The 23363-nt window shown below is 47.0% G+C and overlaps 1 protein-coding gene across 3 annotated transcripts in view; it reads right to left on the minus strand.

Annotated features, from left to right (window-relative positions):
* Nucleotides 1–2658: 2658 nt before the first annotated feature.
* Nucleotides 2659–23363, minus strand: part of Trio (trio Rho guanine nucleotide exchange factor) — a 302139-nt gene continuing 281434 nt past the window's right edge. The window contains exons 46-57 of one of the 3 annotated variants that reach the window (XM_031360502.1): nucleotides 22390–22581; nucleotides 19622–19799; nucleotides 17786–18594; nucleotides 13820–14067; nucleotides 12283–12409; nucleotides 11671–11698; nucleotides 11335–11497; nucleotides 10994–11115; nucleotides 8586–8664; nucleotides 7505–7705; nucleotides 5497–5635; nucleotides 2659–5022 (exon numbers count right to left, since the gene is read on the minus strand). In XM_031360502.1, coding sequence (XP_031216362.1) covers nucleotides 4474–5022; nucleotides 5497–5635; nucleotides 7505–7705; nucleotides 8586–8664; nucleotides 10994–11115; nucleotides 11335–11497; nucleotides 11671–11698; nucleotides 12283–12409; nucleotides 13820–14067; nucleotides 17786–18594; nucleotides 19622–19799; nucleotides 22390–22581 — 2835 coding nt within the window. In that variant the 3' untranslated portion in view covers nucleotides 2659–4473. Of the gene's footprint in view, nucleotides 5023–5496; nucleotides 5636–7504; nucleotides 7706–8585; nucleotides 8665–10993; nucleotides 11116–11334; nucleotides 11498–11670; nucleotides 11699–12270; nucleotides 12410–13819; nucleotides 14068–17785; nucleotides 18595–19621; nucleotides 19800–22389; nucleotides 22582–23363 lie in introns of those variants that run through there. The other 2 variants (XM_031360501.1, XM_031360503.1) reach the window with 2 other exon arrangements.

Below are 23363 nucleotides of genomic sequence, written 5' to 3' on the forward strand. Positions count from 1 at the left end.
TTAGAGGGTGTGGCTCTGTTGGAGTAGGTGTGTCACTGTGGTTGTGAGCTTTGTCCTAGCTGTCTGGAAGCCAGTATTCTGCTAGCAGCCTTCAGATGAAGATGTAGAACTCCCAGCTCCTCCTGCACCATGACTGCCTGGATGCTGCCATGCTCCTGCCTTGATAATGGACTGAACCTGTGAAACCAGCCCCAATTATATGCAGTCCTTATAAGACTTGCATTGGTCATGGTGTCTGTCCACAGCAGTAAACTCTAAGACAATTACCCTTTCTTTGTCCTCAGTTTTTAAACTGTGTTTGGTTGTTGCAATGAACAAGTGAAAAAGATGACATCGCAGTTCAAAGCAGCCACCATTGGGAGAGGTAGCACTGCAGAGAAGTAGGTTGATGTTATTCTTCATCATTAACTCAGGTAGATGAGAAATCACTTAGGAGACGCGTCCGAGTATTTTTGTGTTTTCAGAGCGGTTTGACTGAGAAGGGAAGAAACATCCTCATTGTGGGTGGTACCATCCCACAGTTTGGGGTCCTGACAGAAGCCATGAGCTTTTGGCCCCAGAATACCAAAAGAGAGTTGAATTGCCAGAAGCCACAAGGTTTTGGTGCCTTCATCAGTTACCTGGATGTCAGAGCTGGCCTAGGACAAAATCCACAGCTGAAGTGGGAAGCATCGGCTCTCTCCTCTTGATTGATGGAATAACAAGACATAGCACGATCAATTCTTCCTTGAACAATAGAAGTGATTGCTATTCAGTGAATAAGAAGCAAGTAGTCATCATACTGATGAAGGAATTTGTTACTATAATTGAAAACCACACATACATTTCTCTAGGCTCATATGGGTTTGCTGGAAAGCTCTACTAAACACTTAATGATACATTGACTTTTTTTTTTTTTAAGACAGGGCTTCTCTCTGTGTGGCCTTGGCTGTCCTGGAACTTGCTTTGTAATTTCTAGACTAGGTTGGCCTTGAACCTCTGCTCCAAGTGCTGGGATTAAAGGCTTGCACTATCATGCTATTGCACTATCATGCTAGATTGGACATAGATTGTTATACAATCTCTTGCAGGCAAATAGAGATGATACTATCCAGGTCACCTTTCAAAGTTAGTCCTACCTGATGCCAGGGGTAGTGATGGTGAGGAGAAAGCTGCAGATCAGTGGCCATGAGAATACAAGAGAAAAAAACTAAGACATCACCACACATAGTTCAGAAGACAGTCCGTGTACCAGGCCAAGGTGGGAATCTCATTCTGAGCATTCAAGATCAGCTCAGGATTTGGAAGTTAAATGTATTAGGCTAAAGAAGAAAAGTGATGTGATCATATCGTACAGAAAGATTACCTGGTAATATTTAATGCCCGTTCATGATAAAAAGAAATCTCCCAGAGAGAAATACATAAGCCCTTTGCCTTATTAACCAGAGTCCCATGACGTAAGAGAGCTTACCAGGACAGATGTGGCCATTAAAGGGCAACATGAGGAGCCTGTCTGATGACAGACAGGCTGTGTCAATATCAGTATCCTGAGGTGAAACTATGTGAGTATCAAAACACTGCCACAAGAGTAAGAGTGTGTAATATAACTGTGTCTAAACCAGACATGACACTGTCCAGGTCACCTTGTGAAGTTAGTCCCATGAATGACTACTTATATGAAATTCCAAGGACATTCACCTATAGAAGATAGAACTCAGAACAGAGATACCTGCTGGCAGAGAGGGATTATTTTTTTTTGGGGGGGGATATTTTTGTGTAAAGATTTTATGTGCAAATATACAATTGATGTAGTTTAGTGTATATTATATATAATGCTATATATGCCCAATAGTAATATAATATAAAGAAATCTAATTATATAGGTAAATCTGGGCAGGACTATACTGGTTTCAAAAATTATTTTCAGGCCCCCTACTAGGACTCAGATATAAATACCAGCAACATCTTCTCTCCAGTGTTCAAAGGTGGTATAATGCCTATTAAATAAATACTCAATACAAGATGTTATCATGAGTGATTCTGCCAAAATCCTGGTGATTCCACATGCCTCATAGATAAAGTGTAGCTGTGGGCCTAAAAGATTTGTGAAGAAAGACAAGCATCTTGATATTCCTGAGGGGGAAAAAAATCCTTGAAATCATGACGGGCCTTTCTCTGTACTCCTCATTCAGCACACAGGCACAAGTTGACATCCCAGAAGAAAACCCAAAAAGAACCAAGAGATGGTATTGGTGATCAGAGAAAGAAAGAGACCTGCGGCTAAGGACACAGCAGACCCTGCAGTGACCTGAGAGTGCCAGCAGAGGCCAGCTGGAAATGTTCTAGGAATGTGTGGGCCCTGGGGTCTCGGAGGGTACAGGGTCGTAGCAGTGCCCGAAGCTGAATAAATGGCAATACTTTTGTTTTTCTGAGGCCGGAATGAAACTCCCTTCATCACGATGAGCTTAGGCCCCATTACCAAAAGACAGCCAGTACACTGTTACACACTAGCAGTGTGCAGGCTATGCTGGACCACCCTGCATCACAAGCCTGAACCAGCTCATCCTCGGCCCATGACAACCTTCCTCTCACCCTAAACGCCACCCCCTGCTATGTATCTCTCAGGGACCTCTCTAATTTAGCAGTGATTAATTTAAATAAAAAAACCTAACACCAGAATCAGGCAAATATGTTTAATTTTTTTTAAAATAACTGATGGCAAAATAAAATATTTACATCACATCATACTGTGTAAACATGTAAGGTCTCTGTACAAAGAAATATACATGCAAAAAATAATGTAAAAATTTTAACTGAAATAATCAAAGAAAACAGTACACAAATAAAAGTTATGAGGTTACAGATACACATCCAGTTTTTGAATCCAATTTCTTTTAAAAAGTTTCTGTACAATTTTACAAGAAACAAACAAAAAACCCAACAGAAGAATAAATAAAATACACCAGAAACTGCAAAGCTTAATTATGCCAGTTTATGGCTCACGACCCAGATGTCTGGCTGGCTTGGGAAGCAAGCTGGTTTCTTTTTTTTTTTTTCTTTTTTTTCTTTTTTTTCTTTTTTAGTGTATTTCACACAATAAAGATAAAAAGACATCCAGAAAAATCCAAGCTTGCCAGAAATCCAACTTCTTGTGTTGAAGGGCTTCCCACACCAGCGCCAGCTCCGCCACAGTGACTCGGGCACTGCGTACCAGCCTCAGGGTGGCCAGTACTCAATTGGCTTTCTTACCAAAAGCTTAAAATCCAGCCAATTTTTATACAGAAAGTTGAATGTCAAAAAGTCTAAAAAGTAGTAAATGTTCAGACTGATTCTGGGAAAAAAATAATACTTTGGCATTCTGAATAATAGCATAATAAAATTTAAAACATTACCCTATTATCCAGTTTTATATTCAGAGTATGAAATCACTTTTTACAGTCCTCAAAACTGACAAATTTCACGAAGAGTTAAGTGTCCTTGACGGATGGCACAGGGCTACAACCCACCCCCAACACACACAGAACCATAAAGCTCACTTGCGAAGTATGTGCTTTTCTATATATTTATTACAGGTACAACAGAAATCTTCATAAATAGTTGCAGAAAATGTTAAAGCCACAACATTGCACATGGTATGAAATAAAAAAAACAAAAAAAACAAAAACAAACAAACCAAAAAACCCCCAATGAGTGCATTTACAGTATTTTCATCTGACTGTATACCGTTCAACAATCTGATTGACGGTTTGGGGTGGGACTGGGGAGGGGGCAGTGAGGCTGGACCCAATCTCAAGTCTCCATTGGATGGGCAGACCCCATCAGACTCCCCCAGAGGAAGGCCCAGGCGGTAGGTGGGGAAGGGGTGGAGGATGCCAGACAAAAGGCAGGAAGAGTCTTATATACAAGTAAGGCCTACATTTCATCAGAGCAAAACCATTCATTATATATTATGCAAAAGATTGAGGTTGAATGCACGCTTCAGAAGCCACGTCTGGTGCCCAGACGAGGCAGCTGGAAAAGCTCAGTGCCAGGTGGACACCAAGCACTGGCTGAGGCCATGGGAGTGGCTGCCACCTGGCCAGTCTTTCCCAGAAATGCACAGTATCTCAGTTTTGTGTAACACCAGTGGTTTGAACATAGGCATGTGTTTCCTTGAATAAATCTTGAAAATGTTAAATTTGCAAAATTCTATCCATGTTCATTTAAAAAAGTATCTCTTTATTATTATTATTTTTTTTTTGCAGGAACCTGAATAAAATACTGTGATACAGCAATGCGGTCTCTGCCCGTGCAGAGTGTAACTGAAGGTCCTCCACCCCAGCGCAGCTTGCAGCTCTGAGCCCAAGCGCTGCTGAGCACAGCTCACTTGGAATGCCATTTCACACGATGAACAGCCGGTGGCCGGCCACTTAGTTTGGTTTGGTTTCCTCTTCAAAATTCAAATTAACAGCTGATTGGCAGGTGAAAGAGAATGAGAAAGAACTTCAAGATAGGTCAAACTCTAGGCAGAAGCCTGCTCTGTAAGAAGTTTTTAATGCTACGGATAGGTCGAACATCATTCTGGTGTTTGCGCCGCTCAATGAAGGAGGTCAGTCTGGACGTGTCGAGGACGCCCGTGCCTTTGCCGCTGCCATTACCCGCCTGCAGCCACTGTTCCTGCAGGGCCAGTGCAGCCGAGGGACGCTTTGCGGGGTCCTCCTGCAGGAGGAAGCACACGAATTCCTTGGCCTTCTGGCTAACTCCTTGAAAGTAGTCCTCTGGGAAGCTAAAGTCCAGCCGGCAAATATTCAGGCAGGTCTCTTCCACGCTGTCATCCAGGAAGGGGGACACGCCGCTGAGCAGCACATAGGTGAGCACCCCAACACTCCATGTGTCCGCGGTCAGGGAGACAGGGTTCCCAAGGATGATTTCCGGGGCTGCAAACTCGGGGTTCCCCAGCAACTGGTGGATGTAGTAGGTGGTGTTGAGCTGGACAGCGTCTCCAAAGTCAGTCAGTTTAATGGTTGGCTTGGCCAAACTCTGATCCACCAAGATGTTCTCAGGCTAGAATGTAGGGGGAGACACCGTCATTTGCAAACCTCCTTAACCCATGCTCAGTCTGACCACTGTCAGGATCCTACAGTGAGGTGGAAGTCAGCCACACAACTGCCACTCAAAGGAAGTTCTCTGGGCCAGTGAGGAAACAGGCTGGAGAGGAACAACCCCCTAGGGGTGGCTCTCAGCTTTAGGGTTCAAATAGCCTAACTCAACATTGTCTCTTCCCAAGGCATCCTTAAGTGGGTAGACTCCCGCCAACTTGGCAGCACTGTCAGGAGCTTCCTAAGCAACTCCTGACCCAACAGATTTAACTACTAGTACTTCCTGGTTGAGTTTACTGAAGGCAACTCAAGGAAAGAGATCAGGAATCTGCTCCAGGGTCCTCCTCTCCCCAGTTGCCTCCAGGCTCTCGGGAGCAAGGCTCTAGCATCCCATGTGACCTATCTAGACCCGCCCTTGATCAGCCCCGGGCCTGCCAACCTTTAGGTCCAGGTGTGCTATCCTGCAGTTGTGAAGGTATCGGACGGCTTCCAGAACTTCCCCCAGGTGCGCTCTGACCTTTCCTTCGGTGAGGCTTCCCCACCGGACCACACAGTCTAGGAGGCGACCTTGGTCAGCCCTACAAGGCAAAAAGGACAGTTCTCATGATGCCTTTCAATCCACAGGCCATTTTAGGGAGATATCACCCCTCTGGACCGTACAGGGAGGGGGTTCTGGCCCCCTCACTGAGATGATCCAAGTGGGTGATGGGTGGGGAGAGCTGCAGTCAGGGATTGCAACCATATTGTGTGTTGCTATGGCAAGCTGAGCAGTGTCTATGCATGGATGTAGATAACTGCTGTAATAAGGAAGGCGTCATCCACCTCACTTAGTCTATGCTTCCTTCCTGACATATAAACCATGCCAAGTGAAGATGGATGAGGTCATGCTGTAAAAAGCCGCATGCTAGGGCAACAGACTCACGCTTAATCAAAAGCTACCCTAATTTGAAGTAACGTTTAATATTAAAAAATTCGACGTTTGCCGGGTGGTGGTAGCGCATGCCTAATCCCAGCACTTGGGAGGCAGAGGCAGGCGGATTTCTGAGTTCGAAGCCAGCCTGGTCTACAGAGTGAGTACCAGGACAGCCAGGGCTACACAGAGAAACCCTGTCTCGAAAAACCAAAAAAAATAAAAAAATAAAAAAATAAATTGAGGTTCTAAACCGAAACTTTAGTAGTGTCTATTCATCTGACCTTCAGCACCCCAAGAAAGATGCGTCATTGTCCTGCTTCAGAGATGAGGAAGCAGAGGCAGAGATAGCATACACATTTCCTAAGGTTTCATGGCTCATGAACAGATGCTAGTGAACGGAGACTGTTCTGCACACCCGCTGTTCTCAAAAGAGAAGTTCATAGGAAGAAGAACATCTGGGAAATTGTGACACGCTCTAGTGAAAATTAATTCTGTTAATAGTCTGGTGAGGCTGCACTGCGGTGGTTAAATACGCATGACCTCCATATGCTTTAGATATTTGAATGCTTGCTCTCCAGCAGGCAGAACTGTTCGGGAGGGATTAGGAGTTGTGGCTTTGTTGGAGATGTGTCACTAAGGATGGGCACTGAGGTTTCAAAAGCCCACACCATTAGAGTTCTCCTCCCCCTCCCCTCTGTCTCTTCCTTGTGCTTATGGATCAGACAGATGAAAGTGCTCAGTTACTACTCCAGCACCATGCCGGCCGGTCTGCCTGCCATCATGCTTCTGGCTATGCCAATCATGGACTCTAACATCATGGAATGGTGAATCCTTAATTTCAATGATTTCTTCCCTGTCTTGGTCTTGATGTTTTGCCATGGCAATGGAAAAGTTGCTCAGAGATATATCATGCAACTTCACAGTAAAAAGAAGTAAGAGCTGGGGGTGTGGTCAGTGATCCAGTCCTTGCCAGGACATAGGCACTGGGCCCAACTTTATACTGTAAAATAAGCACATTCCCTTCAACATCCCTGCCCTATTCACTGCGAATCTACAGTTGAAAGAGATAAAACCTTAGTCAAAGGCTGTGGTGATTTCTGACAAGGACATGAGCGGGTTTACTTGTTCAGAATCCCTGTGGAAGGTGGGCAGTAGCTGCTGGTCATCAAGCTTAGACAGCCTCCTAGGCATGTGGTCTCAGATGCTGGCTTCCCATACATACTGCATCGTTTTAGCTCCTGACAGTTTGCCAAGAGCCGAGCATTTAAAGACACCAAGGATGAGGGGGCTGGAGAGATGGCTCAGTCATTAAGAGCACTAGTTAGTCTTGCAGGACGCAGGTTTGATTCCCAACACTCAAATGGTTTTGCATGACTAAAGGTTCCAAAACAGTAGTCTCTAAAACTAATCTATCTCTGTAGAATTCCTATGAGGGTTAAAATCACAGAGCCCATTTTTCTCAGAGAACAATCAGGATCAGCAAAAGTGCTAGGAGCCGAGGGAAGGACAGGGAGGATGGAGGTTGGGTACGCACATTTCCAAAACCAGGACGTAACTGGTGGGGGTCTCGAAGGTGTCAAGAAGGCTCACAAGGAGGGGGTGCTGGAGGTTCTGCAGGATGCCAAGCTCATGAGTGACCTGGTCACGCTTCATCAACTTCTTGTTCACAAACTTTGTAGCCACTGCTCTTTTGGTTCCCTTCTGGTCACATTTCTTAACTACAGCAAACCTGCCCCTGTAAAATCCATTATGAAGAGATTACACGGGGCCACATCCGTGGGATGGCGACTTGACACCTATGCACAGATCCGTTATTACTGGGCCATATAGAACGGTTGCAATGCCAAACCAGCCATTGCCCTGCCATTCCCCTTTCCTAACGGCAGCTCCTTTTCTCACACTGGAACTGGGCAGGCCTTGGGCTTTCTGACCCCTGAATGAGGTGAAAGGGATGGCTCCAGGGAGTCTTGCCCTCATCATGCAGTTTCTACCTTTGTCCCCCAGAGAACCTCACCATTCGGAGGCTATGGAAAGCACCCACAGTTGCCAGTGTCCCTCCTACTCCTGAGAAAGGATCATGCTTTGTTGGTTTATGCTTTCTGGCAGAGTCGGTACCGGGGGTCAGTTGGCACATCTGATGCTGTATCTCACGTGCATGCACACCCGGGGTCTGGGCTGCACCTGACTTTCTATGGATAAGATGACCTTGCTCTCAGGGTAAGCACATTCTACACACCCAGGGACAATGACTGGAAGTGTAGCACAGGTAGGGCAGGCTGTGGTGAGGGCAAGTTAATCTCCTTGCCACTTCTCCCTTGGGGAGGTGGAGGGTCAGTGAGTGGCTGCCCAGTTACGATGAACTGTGGAATAAGGAGAGAGCATAGCCACTGGTTTCTGTCATGCCATCTTTCCTGTCAGGATAGACTGAAATCCTCTAAATCCATGAGCTAGAAGAAACCTGTTCTCTCTTTTAAGCTGTTTATGTCAGAGGAACATAAAGCCACTAATACCAAGCACAAGACGGTCACTTCTATTGGTGGCAACATTCTGTTTTTGGCCTCAGGACAGTGAGTGATCTTACTTTTGTGGAAGGGGCCCTGGACCTCAGGTCATACCTGCCAAGCTCAGCCACTTCACTGTAGAAGGCGTCGAAGTTGTCCTTCCAAGTCACCACAATCCCATCACTCCCTGGACCTGCAAGAAGAGCACCATTTAGCCTGAGTGCATTAGGTTTTCCTTTCTAAAGTTTTGTCTCTGTCAACAGCCTTAAGATGGTGGTCCTCTTCCCTCTGCTCCCCAGTGCTGGCATTACAGGTGTGAGTCTCCACCTTGGCTCCTGAATGTCCCTGAAGCGGAGCTTCTCGGTAAGAAGTCACAAATCCGCACTATCTAGAACAAGTGGCCACTGAGCATCTCTGAGAGGTACACACTCTTGTGCCACAGTAAGACAGATGCACAGGACCCTGAACATGGACAGAAGATGTGAAATATCCCATGAACACTTTATAGGCATTGATTTCATGTTAGAATCAAATACTGTTGATATATTAGATTAAGTCAAATACTAGTTAAATCAACTTACTTTAAAAATGTAAAACCGTAGCTGAATCTTATGTCTAATGGCTATGCTTTGAGTGTGCGAACACGCATGTGTGCATGTGCTTGTATGGAGCACACAGGGAGCCTCACTACATTACTCTCAGCCTATTACCTAGACATTCTCTCTGAGCCTGGAGGAGGCTGGTAAATCCCAGCCTCCCTCTTGTTTCTGCCCCTCCCTATCCTTGGAGCTTTATGCAGGTTCTGGGGATTTAGACTCAGGCCATTATGCTTGTATAGAAAGCTGCTTTTACCCCGAGCCATCTCCCCAGCCTGATGATTTATACTGTGAGTCTCATCCTGTTCACCAAGACTCAGCCTGCAAACTAGGCTTACTTACACATCCTTCTGTAATTGAGGCTTCCACTATGTTTTCTTAATGTCCACAATTTTTTTAGACTAAGTAATTTATAAATATGTTGCAAACATGGACAGTTTTGTTACCCATGTGCCAGCTGGAAGTCACCTGTTAGTAGTCAGTGTGGTATTATAGAAGCCCTAAGCAAACAAGACGCTTTTTCTAAACACTTATGCAAAAGGAATCATTAAGACTCCTAAACAAGACTCCCACATGACAGCACTGAGTCGACATGACCATGTATATAGAGGGAATTTCACAAGGGCTCACCCCTAGATGAAGAGCTATAGGTTGCTAATGGGTCAGCGATGAGCTCGTGCTCATCTCTGAACACATAAACATTCAAGCAACAGTAAACGAGCAGAGTGTTGAGGGTTTGTCTTTTACTGTCTATTGTAATGCTAACTGCAGGAGGGGGTTGTCCCTGTGACCCTGCACCCAAGCTAATTTTTATTGGTGAATAAAGATGCCGATAGCCAACAGATGAGCAGAAGAGATATGAGGGGGGGTTTAGGTTTCCTGGGCTTGGGATCAGAGGAAAACCACGAGGGGAGAAGAAGGTAGAGGAGGAAGGGGAAACCATCGTGGTTTAGCTGAGCCACAGAAACATGGCCCTGAAGGTTGGCTGATCTGAGTTAAGAGCAGCCCAGATGAAACATAGTAAGTAATGACTCAGGGTTATTGATAGTAGAGTCTAACAGCATGGACGGTAGGCAGCTGCTTAGTTCTTGAGTTGTTTAAGACTTGTTGTAACTATAAAGGCTGAGTGTGTTTTTCATTTGGAAACTAATTGGTTAAAGGTGGGGTAGAAACCTCAGGACAGGATAAATAATTTAAAATAATCTCTGCAACAACAGAGTGGTGTGTGCTTATGTGTGAATGTGTGTGTATGTGTACGCGTGTGTGCACGTGTAACAATAATAAAGAAGAGGTACTGAATTTGTGAGGGAGTAGGGGGCATGAAAGAAGGCTGAAATGATGTAAGCTGAGTACTTAAGCATGGGATGTTAAAAAACTTTTAATTAAAAGAAGAAACACTAATTTCTCTCACATAAAATCAAACATTGTCTCATTATTTTCCAATGAAAAAGCTCCTAAGAGATTCCTTAAAAATGTCTTCCAAATATTGAACATATACAGAAGAGTGAAACAAGTGGAGTCACTGACTGCTCTTCCAGAGGTCCTGTGTTCAATTCCCAGCAACTACATGGTAGCTCACAGCCATCTGTAATGGGGTCTGATACCCTCTCTGGTGTTTCAGAAGAGAGCAATGGTATACTCATATACATAAAATAAATAAATAAATCTTAAGAAAAAAAAGGAAAAGAAGTGGCCTCACAAGGACTTGCAGTGCTGGGGATCCTTGCCTGAGCTGCTCCACCTGCTCCACTGGTGGGAGCATGCATGGATCTTTGAGGTCAGGACTGACCACCCTAGCCTCTCTTTTGAGTTGCAACTCTCCTACTCTGTGCCAGCCAGTGCATGGCCATGGTGTCAATGTATCCAAAAGGACTGGGGCTCAGGGTCAGCAGGGTGGGAGCAACACTCTGGAGAGACAAGGCTTACCTAGAACCCTCAGACTGGCAGAAGACGAGGCTGAACCCATGTCGTTCACTGCGATGCACGTGTAGATACCATCATCTTCTGTGCTCACACCGATGATCTTCAGAGTGGCCTCCCCAACGTCACTGTCACACATGTGAGAACACACTGGGGTCAGGAGTGCTCAGTACCTTTAGGCACCAGCTCTATCTCTCTCCCCAGGTATGAAGTCTCCCACAGACTAACTGTCCAAGGCATCGGAGGAAAGAGATGACTACGATCAAGGAGACAAGGGCATTTCTAGCTACTGAGTAACCAGATTAGCCACGCCTCTACCAGTAAACTGCTCTGGACCAGCTGCTCACCTGTAGGAGATGCTGTAGTGGTCATCGTTGTTCAAAGTGTTATGTTCAGGGCCCTTCCAGGTGATTGAAGCCTTGGGGCGGCCACAGACACGACATCTAAAAACAACGGTCTCCCCTGTCTCGCATGTGACCTCGCTCAATGGGATAACGAATTCTGGGGGAACTGCAAGGTAAGGGAGTTTGGTCAATGCCAGTCACCCATCTCTCTCATGGGCTCCTACAAAGCAGTGGGAACCCAGAACACCACAGGATATCCCAGGGCACAGGCATGATGCTCGGATACAGGGCCCGCAGTTCCGTGACTCTTCAGATTGGAGGAAAGACAACAGAACTCACCGTCATAAATATAGTTGGGGTTGAGAAGCTGCAATGGAAAAGACAAAGATTAATAAATTAATAAATTGTAGTTAATAAAACCAGGAACTATTTTCAGAGAGGAGACTGCTTCCAGAGCTACAGTTACTGGGAAGAGCTTGCCTGGTCCTCCTGCTGCTGTTACATGCCCTTGAACACGTGCAATACCAGTTAGCTGAGGGTTAGCTTCTCATTCACAAACACGCTACCTAACGTGTCCCAGGATTCAGGCCAAGGCCAACTGCCCTACCCACATTATCTGAAACCACACGGACCTGGTGCAGTTTGCAGGTGAGAACCCAGATTTCAGTAAATCATGTGCCAGCACAACTCCCAACAAGTGCAGAGACAGCCAGTGTAACTCGGCCCCTCTAAGCAGGGAGGGTGCAGAGAGAGCCAGTGTAACGCGGCCCCTCTAAGCAGGGAGGGTGCAGAGAGAGCCAGTGTAACACGGCCCCTCTAAGCAGGGAGGGTGCAGAGAGAGCCAGTGTAACGCGGCCCCTCTAAGGAAGGAGGGTGTCCTCAAGCAAGGCCCTGCGGCAGCTTAACTTCCCGACCCTCCTCTTGGCTTCTCACACGCACCTTCACAGATACCTTGTTACTGAGCCCTTCTCGTGGCTTCCTGTACCCGTTCTCCAACTTGCCATCCCTTTTGCCGTCTTTATCTTTCTTCTCAGACTTCTTCCTTAAACGGAGTGCTGTGTGCCAAGATGTTGACTTCCTAGGGAGGAAAAGACCACACTGCTCAGACCCTCCTTCGCCATGGTCAGCAGTTGTCACCAGGAAAGTGTCAGAGAAAGGCTGGTGGTAATCTGTCTGCCATCATGGGAACTGAGATCCCATGAAAACTAACTGCATAGAGATACCCCACAAAGCAGGTGACAAAGCCAGCCACTCCTTATGCAAATTTTAAAGATTAAGATATAAAGGTGCCTGTAATAGTTAATCCAGTATCAACCTGACTGGGCCATACTACTCTAAGAAGACAAACATCTCCAGTGTCTCTTTGAGGTACTTTTGATTGACAGGAAAAGGCGAAGCTGCTTGCGCTTCCTCATCTAGTCAGGTGAAGGTATATGACAGGGACTCTCTAGGGACCCACCTCAGACTTGATGGGTGGCAGCAGTTTGGATTTGCCTGTCTCCACAACTGTGTGAGCCAGTCCCTTGCAAGTCTACCTTCTGATTTGCCTATCCACAGTCTACCTCAGTGGGCCTGTTTCCCCAAAGAGCTCTAATACCAAGGTTCACAAATGTATTTTGAGGAAACAAATAGAACATGAAATTATAATCTCTTAATGTTTCTTTTAAAGGCAAAGCTGACACTGAAAGCTTTCGAGCAGGGGTCCTGAACAAACACTCTCTCCGATCTGCCCATCCTGGAGAAAGGGGACAAAGAGATGGATGGATGCATTTACCTCCAGTGCCAGCCTCCTGCAGGTGCCCACTTGGCCAGCCAGCATTGTTTTCCAGAGACATTAACAGGTCTAGAAGAAGTGTGGCTAGTCTCTGACATTTCAGGGGAAAAGCTTCAAAATGCAGTATGGACTCAGTTTTCTTTAAATAATGTTCAATACAGCAAAGCTGACTTCAGGCTTAAGTCAAAGAGCCTTCCAGTAACAAAGAGCTCACTGCCAAACTAGCACACTGAGCAGTGGTTCTTAGCCTTCCTAATGCTGTGGCTCTTTACTCCATTTTGACCTCCAATCATAAATTTAGTTTTGTTACTACTTCATAACCAATTTTGCAGTTATATATTATAATGTAAATATCTGTTTTCTGGTAGTCTTAGGCGACCCCCATGAAAGGGTCATTTGACCCCCAATGGGGTCTTGACCCACAGGTTGAGAACTGCTGATATAGACCTTCCCTACAGCCTGTGAATGATGATCTTGTGTCTCTCAAGAGGTCCTGCTCCCTACCTATTTAGTGATCTGAACAAAAGAGGTATTAGGGGATCTGTTGGGATGAGGCTACCCTTCACTTGGGGTCACACAACTTGCTTGGAGGCAAACGTGCACAAACAGACACAGTTTTCCCTCCACTGCCCCTCCAGGGTCTTCCAGAACTCCCTGGAATGGCTCCTATCCCCTGAGCTGTCCATGCTCAGGCTGCTCACCGCTGCTACTCACTTGAGAGTCCCGTCGGGGTTCTCCATGATAACTGCACTCGTATGGCCCAAGACGAAACCCGGAATCCAGCCCTCGGCTGCGGGGCACTGGTCAGTGGCGGCTCGGAACACCAGAAACATGTTCTGCTGGTTGCTGGCCAGAATTTGAACGACCTCTCCTTGATAGACATTTATCTCATCCTCCTTCACTGCCGTGTACTCGTGTGTCACCAGCATGGTGGAGATGTTGCTACTGCTGCTACCTTCACTCTGGAGGGAAGAGATGAAGAAAACAAGGTGGACAGGGACTGAGAGGAGGCGCGACAGCCGCAGCCACTGCTCACCTCGAGCCATGGCGCCAGCCCACAGGAGGGCTGAGCAGTCAGACAGGGAGACGGCACACTCTTCCTCCACACTCTCTTCAGCTTAGTGTCCCCTGTGCAACAACTTGCTCAGCAATTGAGACACAACTCCCAAAGATCCACCTCAGTGCTGATGCCCTGGTGGCCTGATGTGGTTGGATCTTCACTGTGCCCCGCACAAGCAGCTCAGTCCTTTTATCGATGTCATGTTGGGTGTTTCCAATTCAAATACGTGTTAACTCTGAAGGCTGTTGGTTAGCCATTTGGCTCCCATATCTTCCTAAGAAAGCCATCATTGGGATGTGCACTCCAGGCCACAGGTTGTTGTTTGCCTACCCTTTGCTACCCCTACCACCCCAAAACCAAGAACGTGGAACATATGAAAGGCCAATCCACTAACACTCTACTCTTAGGGACGGCCACTCCATCTCCTTTATGCCTTTATATTCCTCAGTGGATGCTCCTTTGACTGAGCTTGCCTCAGAGGTCTTCATGTTGCTCTTGTTATGGGAACATACGGCAGAGCACCACACAGCTGCCTTCAAGCTTTGTGGGAGAGGACTTTAAGTGGCTGTGGGGATATCTTCTACTGCCCTTATCCTGAGGCCTCAAGAGCATCCAGTTTCTTTGGTCAGTGACTGATGGCCTGCAACACCTGTTCAGTAACTCAGTCAACGCACCGCGATTGCAAAAGTAAAACCGAGTTGGTTTCTTAAGGTCTCCAGCTGGGCACACGAACTGAATGAACGGAACACAAATGGCAGTCACCTGTCCCATGGTCTCACCTGACTGGTGACCTACTGTTCCAGGAAAGAAGGTGAGAGGGCTATCTCCCCAGAGTCCCTCTTTAGGGAATGGCTTCCAGGCCCTGGTTTCTGTGAGCTTTTACACTGTTGCTGCAGGATATTTATGGAGGTCAAGATTTCAAAGTCCTGTCATGTATTCTGGGACACTCTGAGTGGGGGAGATCACCTGGCCCAGCCACCCTCTCCAGTCCTGGTCTATTGAGCATGTCAGAACCTGCTGGAACAGACAGCTGACCACTGTTCTGAGATGGCTGAGGGGACATGAAGCCCACCGAGTGTTCTTCTCTGTGAGGCCACAGGTGGGAAGCCAACAAGCCTGCTACTGGGAGCTGCATGGATGGGCTGGGCATGAGAGCTGTTGCAGACACTGAAGAGCTGCCTGCCACTTGTGTTCGTGACACGCTTCACTCTTGTCCCCGTGGGGCCCACTTCCTGCCTATGACCCTTTAGTTCAGAGGTGCCATGCATGTTCCCTTTGGACTTTCAGTGTGTACCTTAGTATTTTGATTTTGATGGTGGGACCTAGTAGTTTTGGGATGGCTGAGGTAAATGTGCTAGAAATGTAGCATACACCTTCTTGTGCCACAGCCGCCAGGGTTAGGGCATCACTGTGGGTGGTATCTGTAACTGGAGTGATTTGCAACCATTACAGCTCTTGTCACTTCTGGCCTGGATGGACACTAGGCATTTCAAATGAGTCTTCAATTCCCACAACCTCTTTGCTATTCATAGAGGATTGCTATCTATCTGCCCTCAGAGTAGGGTGATAAGTGTGTCCCGGCTGCCCAGCCAATGACAGGGAGGCAGGGCTGGGGCTGACTCTAATGTGTGCTCATGGTGGTGGGAGGGACATCCATCAGTGGCACAGCCGACAGGCTAACCCAGTCAGTTTAGGGCCATCTATCTGCATCCTGCTCTGACCTCAGCAGAGTTCACAGAAGGTACCATCTGGAAGGACACCCCCAGAGGTCAGACACAGCAGTGTGTCTATTCAGGGCAGTTCCTCAGAGGTGGTCCCAGGAAAGAAGGCCCTGCTATCCTGTTAGCAACTTAGCGCTCCAATGGCCTCTTGCCGCCAGAGCCAGGAAGAGGGCTGGAGGACATTTCCTATCCCTCCCCTGATGTGAGGCATGCTGACTAAAACCCAGTCTGTCCATTTCCTTTTCCAAGCTACCGTTCACAAGAGCAGTAGTAAGAGACAGAAAGGCCACTCCCGATGTAACAGACTCTGGCCTGGTGTGATGCGCCGTGCCTCCCTCAAGGTGGAGCTATGCCAGGGCCCAGGGATGAGGGTTAGCGCAGTCACTCACTTGGAGACACAGACCTGAAAGCTTCTCTCTGCTTACTAGAAACGTGTACAGGTTAGGAGCTGTAGGAGATGTCAGCAGGCCCATTCTGTATGGGTCACAGTGCTGAGACCAGGCCTGGTGACTGAGCAGACTACTGAGTCTGGGGGTGTCACTTGTCAGTGGGTTGTCTAATCACCTAGAGTTTCCAATCTAGCCAGAAGCTCTCTTGCTCTCCATTTCCCAAGGAACAGAGAGTCCATAGCAAGGACACGGGGAATGCCCACCATCCGACACCTACTTAACCACTTAGTGGTTAATATAGGTGTAAATAAATGAATCCAAGACCCACTTCTTAATTTTTTCCACAAATAAAGAGGAAGGCTGAGTTAATCAAAACACCTAACAAAAAAAAGAAGATAAGATCAAGAGTCCAAATCAGGGATTAATGGAAGTCCAGAGGAAAGAGACATGCAAAAGCTAGATTTTATGTATAAATATATATACAATGAGAGACACAGACCCTTTTAGGGAAATGTATTTAAAAATTTATAAAGCGATCAAACATACACTCGTTAGAACAGTTCTGTGCACTCACGCATGCCTTTAGGAGTGTTATGGGCCAGGTCACCTGCCCTGTAGGAGACAGCTGGAGGACAGTGAGGAGGCCACAGAGTGGAGGGAGCCCAACAGAGACACCCTTCAGCCTGAGAACACAATGCAAGTGACCGCAAAATGAGCCGGAACCCCAGTGCAGAAGCACTTGACCTGCCCCCACATCCTCTCTGGAGGCCTGAGGCTCAGCCATCTCTGCAGAAGTCGGCTGTCCAGGTGCCTGGGCCAGTGTCTCTCCAGGAGACTTGGGGTAGAGGGAACTTTCCCACTGGTTAGATTCCTGCTCCCTAATACCATCTTATTTTGCTTTGAGTTGATGTTGGAAGTTTTCTTGAGGAAAAAAAATTTTTTTCATCAGATGACTCAAAAAAAGCAGCGAAGACAACTTATGGCGTAAAAGAGCGAAACTAAGCAATGAGCGAGAAGCTTAGAAGTTATACATTTCATTGTGAGTAGTAGAGAACAGAGAAAAAGACCCCTCCAAAAAGCGGGAAAAAAAAGTGTGAGCGAGGAAGCAGGGCCCAAAGAGCAAGTCCCAAGATGCTTTGCTGGTCAGAAACTGGAGACTTAAAGATGTTGCATTGAGGAGATTAATGGTGCGCTCTCTCTTAACAGGGAGACAGGAATAAAGCAAGAAGCAGGTTAGTAGAGAGGAGAGCAGGCGCTGTCCGTGGTCCCGAGAGGGGTTAGAGGTGGCTGCATTCGCTTGGTGGCTGGGTGCCAGGCAGCCCCACAGGGCACAGATGCGAGTGTACACACTGAGGCCACGGACGTGTCTACTCAGACAATGCACAGGAGAGCTGGAGAAGGCGATCACTGCTGCACAGTGCTGGAGAGCTGGAGTTAGTACGGAGGTTTAGAAGAGCTGGCGGGACAGAGGCGGTGGGGTGGATGGGCGCAGGCTCCCTGGCACTCTTACCCCGTTGCTCTGAGTGGACTGCACGGACTGCTCGCTGGCCGAGGAGCACGTGCTCATGCGGTCTGTGTCCTTGCTGGGGGCTGCATGGCGGTGCGTCTGTCGCTGGAGGGAGTCACTGTCCCCCGGGAAGGTGAAGGAGCTTGGCCGGCTGGCAGGGGAAGCAGGAATGGAGCTCCAGAAGGAGCCCCCCTTCTGCAGGGGGCTGCTGGGAGGAAAGGCCTCCTTGCCAAAAGGAGAAGGGAACGTAGTGGAGAGAGGAGAGTTCAGCGGCGAGACGGCCCCAGGCCTAGTCTTGCCTAAAGGCAGTGGGCCCAGGTTCCCCCGGGCATCCTTGGTGTTTCCGTCTTGGCTTGTACTGGAAGTACTCCCTGGGGCCTTCCGGGGGCTCTCCATCACCTTCATCTTGGGAATGGGTTCTGTTTCTCGCTCATGACCTTCGGAGTCTCCACTCAGGGGGAGCCTGCTGGGCTGGCCAAGGCTGGCCTCAGGGGCCAGGCTGCTGCTGGGGGTAGGCAGGGAGGGGCTGGGAGCAGACATACCTGACATCTTGTCTGCCTCTGCCTGGCTTGAGGCTGCAGAGGAGACCAGCATGGGGGGGTGGTGTCTGACAGGCTGTGGGATCCTGGAGGGCCTGCTCCTGCTCGAGCTGGGGCCACTGCTACAGCTGCTGGGGCCACTGCCATGGCTGCTGCTGCCTCCGCTGGAGGCCCCGCTGCCGCCGCTGCCCCCGCCCCCGCCGCTGCTGCCCCCGCTGCCACTGCCGCCGCCCCCACTATGGTTCCTCTGGTACTCGATGGGTGATGTCAAGGCTGTAAGCAAGCAATTCAACAGAAGAAAGTCAGTTAGGGCATCAAGAAAATTCCAGAGTGTGTTTTTTGAAAAAAGGCCACATACAACCTGAAGGGTGTGAGTCAATGAGCTAATTCAGGTAAATGTTTATGGTCATAGGAGTCTACTTCTACCCCAGGGGTCAACAAAATTTGTCGGTCAGTGAGTTAGACAGCAGCCTGGGGCAAATGCCAGGCAGATTACTATCGGCCAACGGTGCCACCTACTGAATGTCTCTGTTCCTGCCTTTGGAATGTCCTGCAGAGGGTTTTACTGAGACAGGAACATTGCAACATTTCCATGGTCTGACTTAGGCACAGAACGTGGATATGCAGAAAAGGTCACAGGGAAGGCTGATTCAATAAGCATTTAACTCAACTGTATTCTTTTCATTATCCACCAAATTAAAATGAGAGTGGGAGCTGACAGTCACAGGACTATTGCAGATAGGAGGGGGCCGGAATAACTGCTGTTGGCTTATCAGCTTCGACAGATCACTGGAGTGAGAAGTGTCTATCTGTCTATCTACAGGCAGAGTCTTGCTATAGTCCAGGCTGGTCTTGAGTTTGTAATGCTCTTGCTTTGGCTTCTTGAGTGGTAAGATTACAGGTATGGATAATCACATGCACCCATGACTTGCTTTTAACTGGGTATGTAATGCATTTGCCATTGATTCTGGCATTTTTGATCAGTGTCAGCCTCAGGATCACCTCAAAAGTTCTTTTCGTAGGATGGGACTCTACTGTATCATCTATGCACAGCAGAACGGAACAATGCATTCAGAGGAGCTCTCACTGAAGTGGCTGCTCAAATCCTGCCATCAAAACCCTGTGACATTCTAGACAGATTATCAGCTCACTGTGCCTCAGCTTCCTATCTGCAAGAGATGCAGTGGGCAGTAAGCTCTGTTGCTAGTAAGCTCTATTGTTATCAATATGTAATGAGAGTGCTGAGACAGAAACGTGTGTGTTAGAGAAAGAAGTCACAGCCGGTAAGAGGGTTCATTACCATTTAAAAAGTTGCGCTGGTTTTCTAAGATTTGGTTGATTTCATGGATCCATGTTTGCCGGACGCTTGGACTGGATGAATGCAGAATGAAGGTCTCCACGGCATCGCCTGTCCTGGACGTCAGGGCAAACTTACAGGGATCACTCTCCACATTTTCCTCCAGGCAAAGGCAACTCACCTTTAAAACAGCAAGTCATTACTTACAACAGCTAAGACAGGGCATCCTGAATATTCATCAACTAACTGAAGGATGGTCGACAGAATACACCTTCTGCAGTGTGTTTGGTACCCAGTTTTAATGTGAGAGGATGTTCTGACACGCACTGCAACAGATTTTTGAAAAACTATGCCAACTTTAGTAAGCTCTCTCACAAGGATAGATAGACAAACACGGTATCCTGGAAGCAGAAATAGGCATGGGGATTGTCAAGAGCTATGGGGAGGGGACAGTGGGGATGTTGCGTTTATTGGGTGGAGAGTTTAACTCTTGCAAGATGAAAGGACTCCCAGTCTGAGGGTAGTGGCACAGCATAGATGCACTTAATACAATGACCTGTTCCTAAAAAACACTTGAAATGGCAAATATTATGTTATATACATTTTGCCACAGAAATTGAAGTATGAAGTGAATCTCATCCTATGTTGACATGGCAACAACTACTTTTTATCTGAATTCTGTTAGCTGAACAGCATCAGACACCATCACAGGTCAAGCATTTCCAAAACCCTGTACGGTCTCGAGTAATGGCCTGTAGTGAAGATGGGAGCTCATGAACTACTGCACAAAGTGCTTTTAGGCTCTGCATATAAAGTAAGCATGGCACACTTGCACTTCATGTGTAGACCTGTAGCCCATCCTGGGGCCTGCCGAGATGACTGCCGCTGTAAGGGGCTTGCTGTACAACCTGACTTCATCCCTGGAGTCTGCATAAATGTAAAAGGAGAGAACCAACTCCACAAAACTTTTGTCTGGCATCCACATGTGGAATGTGGCATGTGTGCCCAAATACACATACCGTGTACACCCATAAATATTCCTGGGTACCACTGCTAAGTTACCAGTATACGTAGATAGTAAATATTTTTAAATTAAAAAACAAAAAAGCCTGAAACCAGAAAGACTTTTTGTCTGCAGCACTTCAGATAAAAGAGTATTTAATTGTTATCAGGAAGGGTTTCGCAGCCGTTTAAAATCTTCAGTGCAGAGGCCATTATCAGGAGTTTAATGGCTTGACTAACAGCTGAAACAATTACCTAGCCAGGATTATTTATTTCAAAACCTCTTCTGCAACAAACAGTACTCATTCTTCTCCAAAAATAAAAACTCACCAGGTAGTGGTGGTACGAGCCTTTAATCCCCATGCTTGGGAGGCAGAAGCAGGCAGATCTCTGAGTCTGAGGCTAGCATGGTCTACAGAGTGAGTTCCAGGACAGCTAAGGATACACAGAAAATCCCTGTCCCAAAGTAAAAATGAGGGAAAAAAATTCATATTAAGATGGCCCATCATGTAAAGGCACTTGTCACCAAGCTCAGTGATCTGAATTTGATCCCAGGGGTCCTGTGATGGAAGAGAACTGATTCCCATAAATTCTCCTCACTTCATTCATACATTGTGGCACACAAGCACACACTGTGGCACACAACACATAAAAATATGCAAGTGTACTAAAAAAAGAGATCAAAGTCTCAAATATCAAAAAGGGTATGCAAGTGGATCTGACATTATGATGAAAATACAGAAATTCACCTCACAGAAGCAGCAGAAACATAACTTCAAAGGTACTGGGGAGGCTTTCTGTTCATAGACTCGTGAACAGAAATCTTAAAGGGTAGGATGGCATATGAGCATGCCTTTGGATGGAGGTCCCACAGTAGCTGCCACTGGGGTAGCATAAGATGCAAAGGGTTTGATTCAGGCCATGGCAGCTCTTCTTTTTTGCCTGGTTCTAAAGCCTTTATAGGCCCTTATGAGCAAAAGATCATCTGGCTCAAAGGCTGTGCCCACAGATCAACCTTCCCTGGTGCAGGCACTTGAAACCACTGGACGGTATGACAGTCCAAGCAGCAAGCTTTGTAGCAGAGAATGCCATGCCTCACCAGTACACTGCAAAGCCTGTGATGATGACCCTAGTGCCAGTACAGGAGGCCCTCATAGAGGGGAACACATCTTTCTCCTGAACTCTCCTGCACAGCTGCAGACATGACAAGAGCTTAGGGGAGGTGCAAGCACACATCCCCTAGGGACCACCTACTTAACTTCGAGGCTCCTTTCTGTCATTCTGCCATCCTTGATTTGTCTCCTTTACAGACTTAGGATCATAATCATATAATTATTTTCTGTCTGTTCATCTTTCTTGGCCACCAGAGGGCGAGCTACCCTAGGGCAGAGGGGGTATCTGTCCATCTCTGGAACCAGGTGATTGGAAGAACCCTCAGGATCCCACTGTAGAACGGAGAACTAGACACTTAGCTGGCCCTTTTTTGGCCAAGACTCTGAAGGTGAGGCTTGGAATTGTAAGCTAAGTTTTACACGGTCTCCCACAGTGTAGTGGTATGTACACTGTTCAATGGCTATGGTCACATAGGTATTAAATATAGTTATACAGTATTGCAGAGAGCAGCTCTAGAGTACAGAGAGCAAAAATGTTTTGTAAACGTTTTGTAAATACTTAATAAAACAAGCACTGGAAATGTCACCATAGTCAGAAAAGTTCTTAGCATGACAGATATGCGTGATGGTACATGAAGCTTGCAGGCATGTATTTACCTTGATACTGTTCTTGAACAGAAATCCTGGCATGGAAAAGCCCTTTTTTTTATCAAGTGGTTCGCTGAATATGACGATCTGTTCAAAGAGGAAGACCCGCCTCTCTTTGCATCGAGGCAGAAGTCCTGCGTCTTGGTCTGTGACCAGGAATGTGTCCTGTAAGAGCAGTTTACCCTGGGCAACAATTTTACCCTAAAACAAGAAGAGGGGAGGGAGGGGGGAAGAAAACATTGCATTCTCAGCAACCAGTCATCTGCTTTCTTTGTTTTCCTCCCACAGAATGATGTCTCCTTCTAGAAGCTACAGAACTTATTCTTTTACTGTGATAAAGGAAAATTTTTCCAGGACAAAAAATTCTTTAAGTTAAAAGTCTTGTCAACTCTGTGTAACCAACGCCTCAGAATCAGAGAGTAAGAACAGGTTTTTTCAGGGATGGTTCCGACAAAAGGCAGCCATCCCTCTCCCCGCCTTATCAGCAGACATCTCCACAGTACAGATCGTGGGCTTCAGTCTGAGAAATACACACTTGGAATATTAAGCTTTAATGCTCCAGTGAGCAGGTGTCAAGAGACATTACAGCATCTCCCACCTTCTTACTTAACTGGAGGAACAGCTTCTCATCTGAGTTTGCACATAGAAAGAGTGTGCAACCTGTACAGGTTGGGTAGACTCAAGAACCCAGTGGTCCTGAAGTCAGTCTCCCAGGGATGAGAGAAGGCAGAAGCCGTCATCCCTAGCTTTTGTGGCTTTAGATGCCTGGAGAGGATGCAGAGGCTGTCAGAGCCAAAGCAGGACCCTGCTCACACCTTTCTTCTAATGGCCTCAGGCAGAGGAAAGTTCCCGAAAGCAAATCAAAGGCCCAGAAAAGAGATGGAAAGAAAGTCACACTGAAGAGTGAGAGGGGAGAAAGAAAAAAGAAAGAAGGAAGGAAGGAAATAAATAAAGAATATATATGTAGAGAAATAATCCAGGAC

Source organism: Mastomys coucha, unplaced genomic scaffold, assembly GCF_008632895.1.
Source record: "Mastomys coucha isolate ucsf_1 unplaced genomic scaffold, UCSF_Mcou_1 pScaffold8, whole genome shotgun sequence".
NCBI classification, from domain to species: Eukaryota; Metazoa; Chordata; class Mammalia; order Rodentia; family Muridae; genus Mastomys; species Mastomys coucha.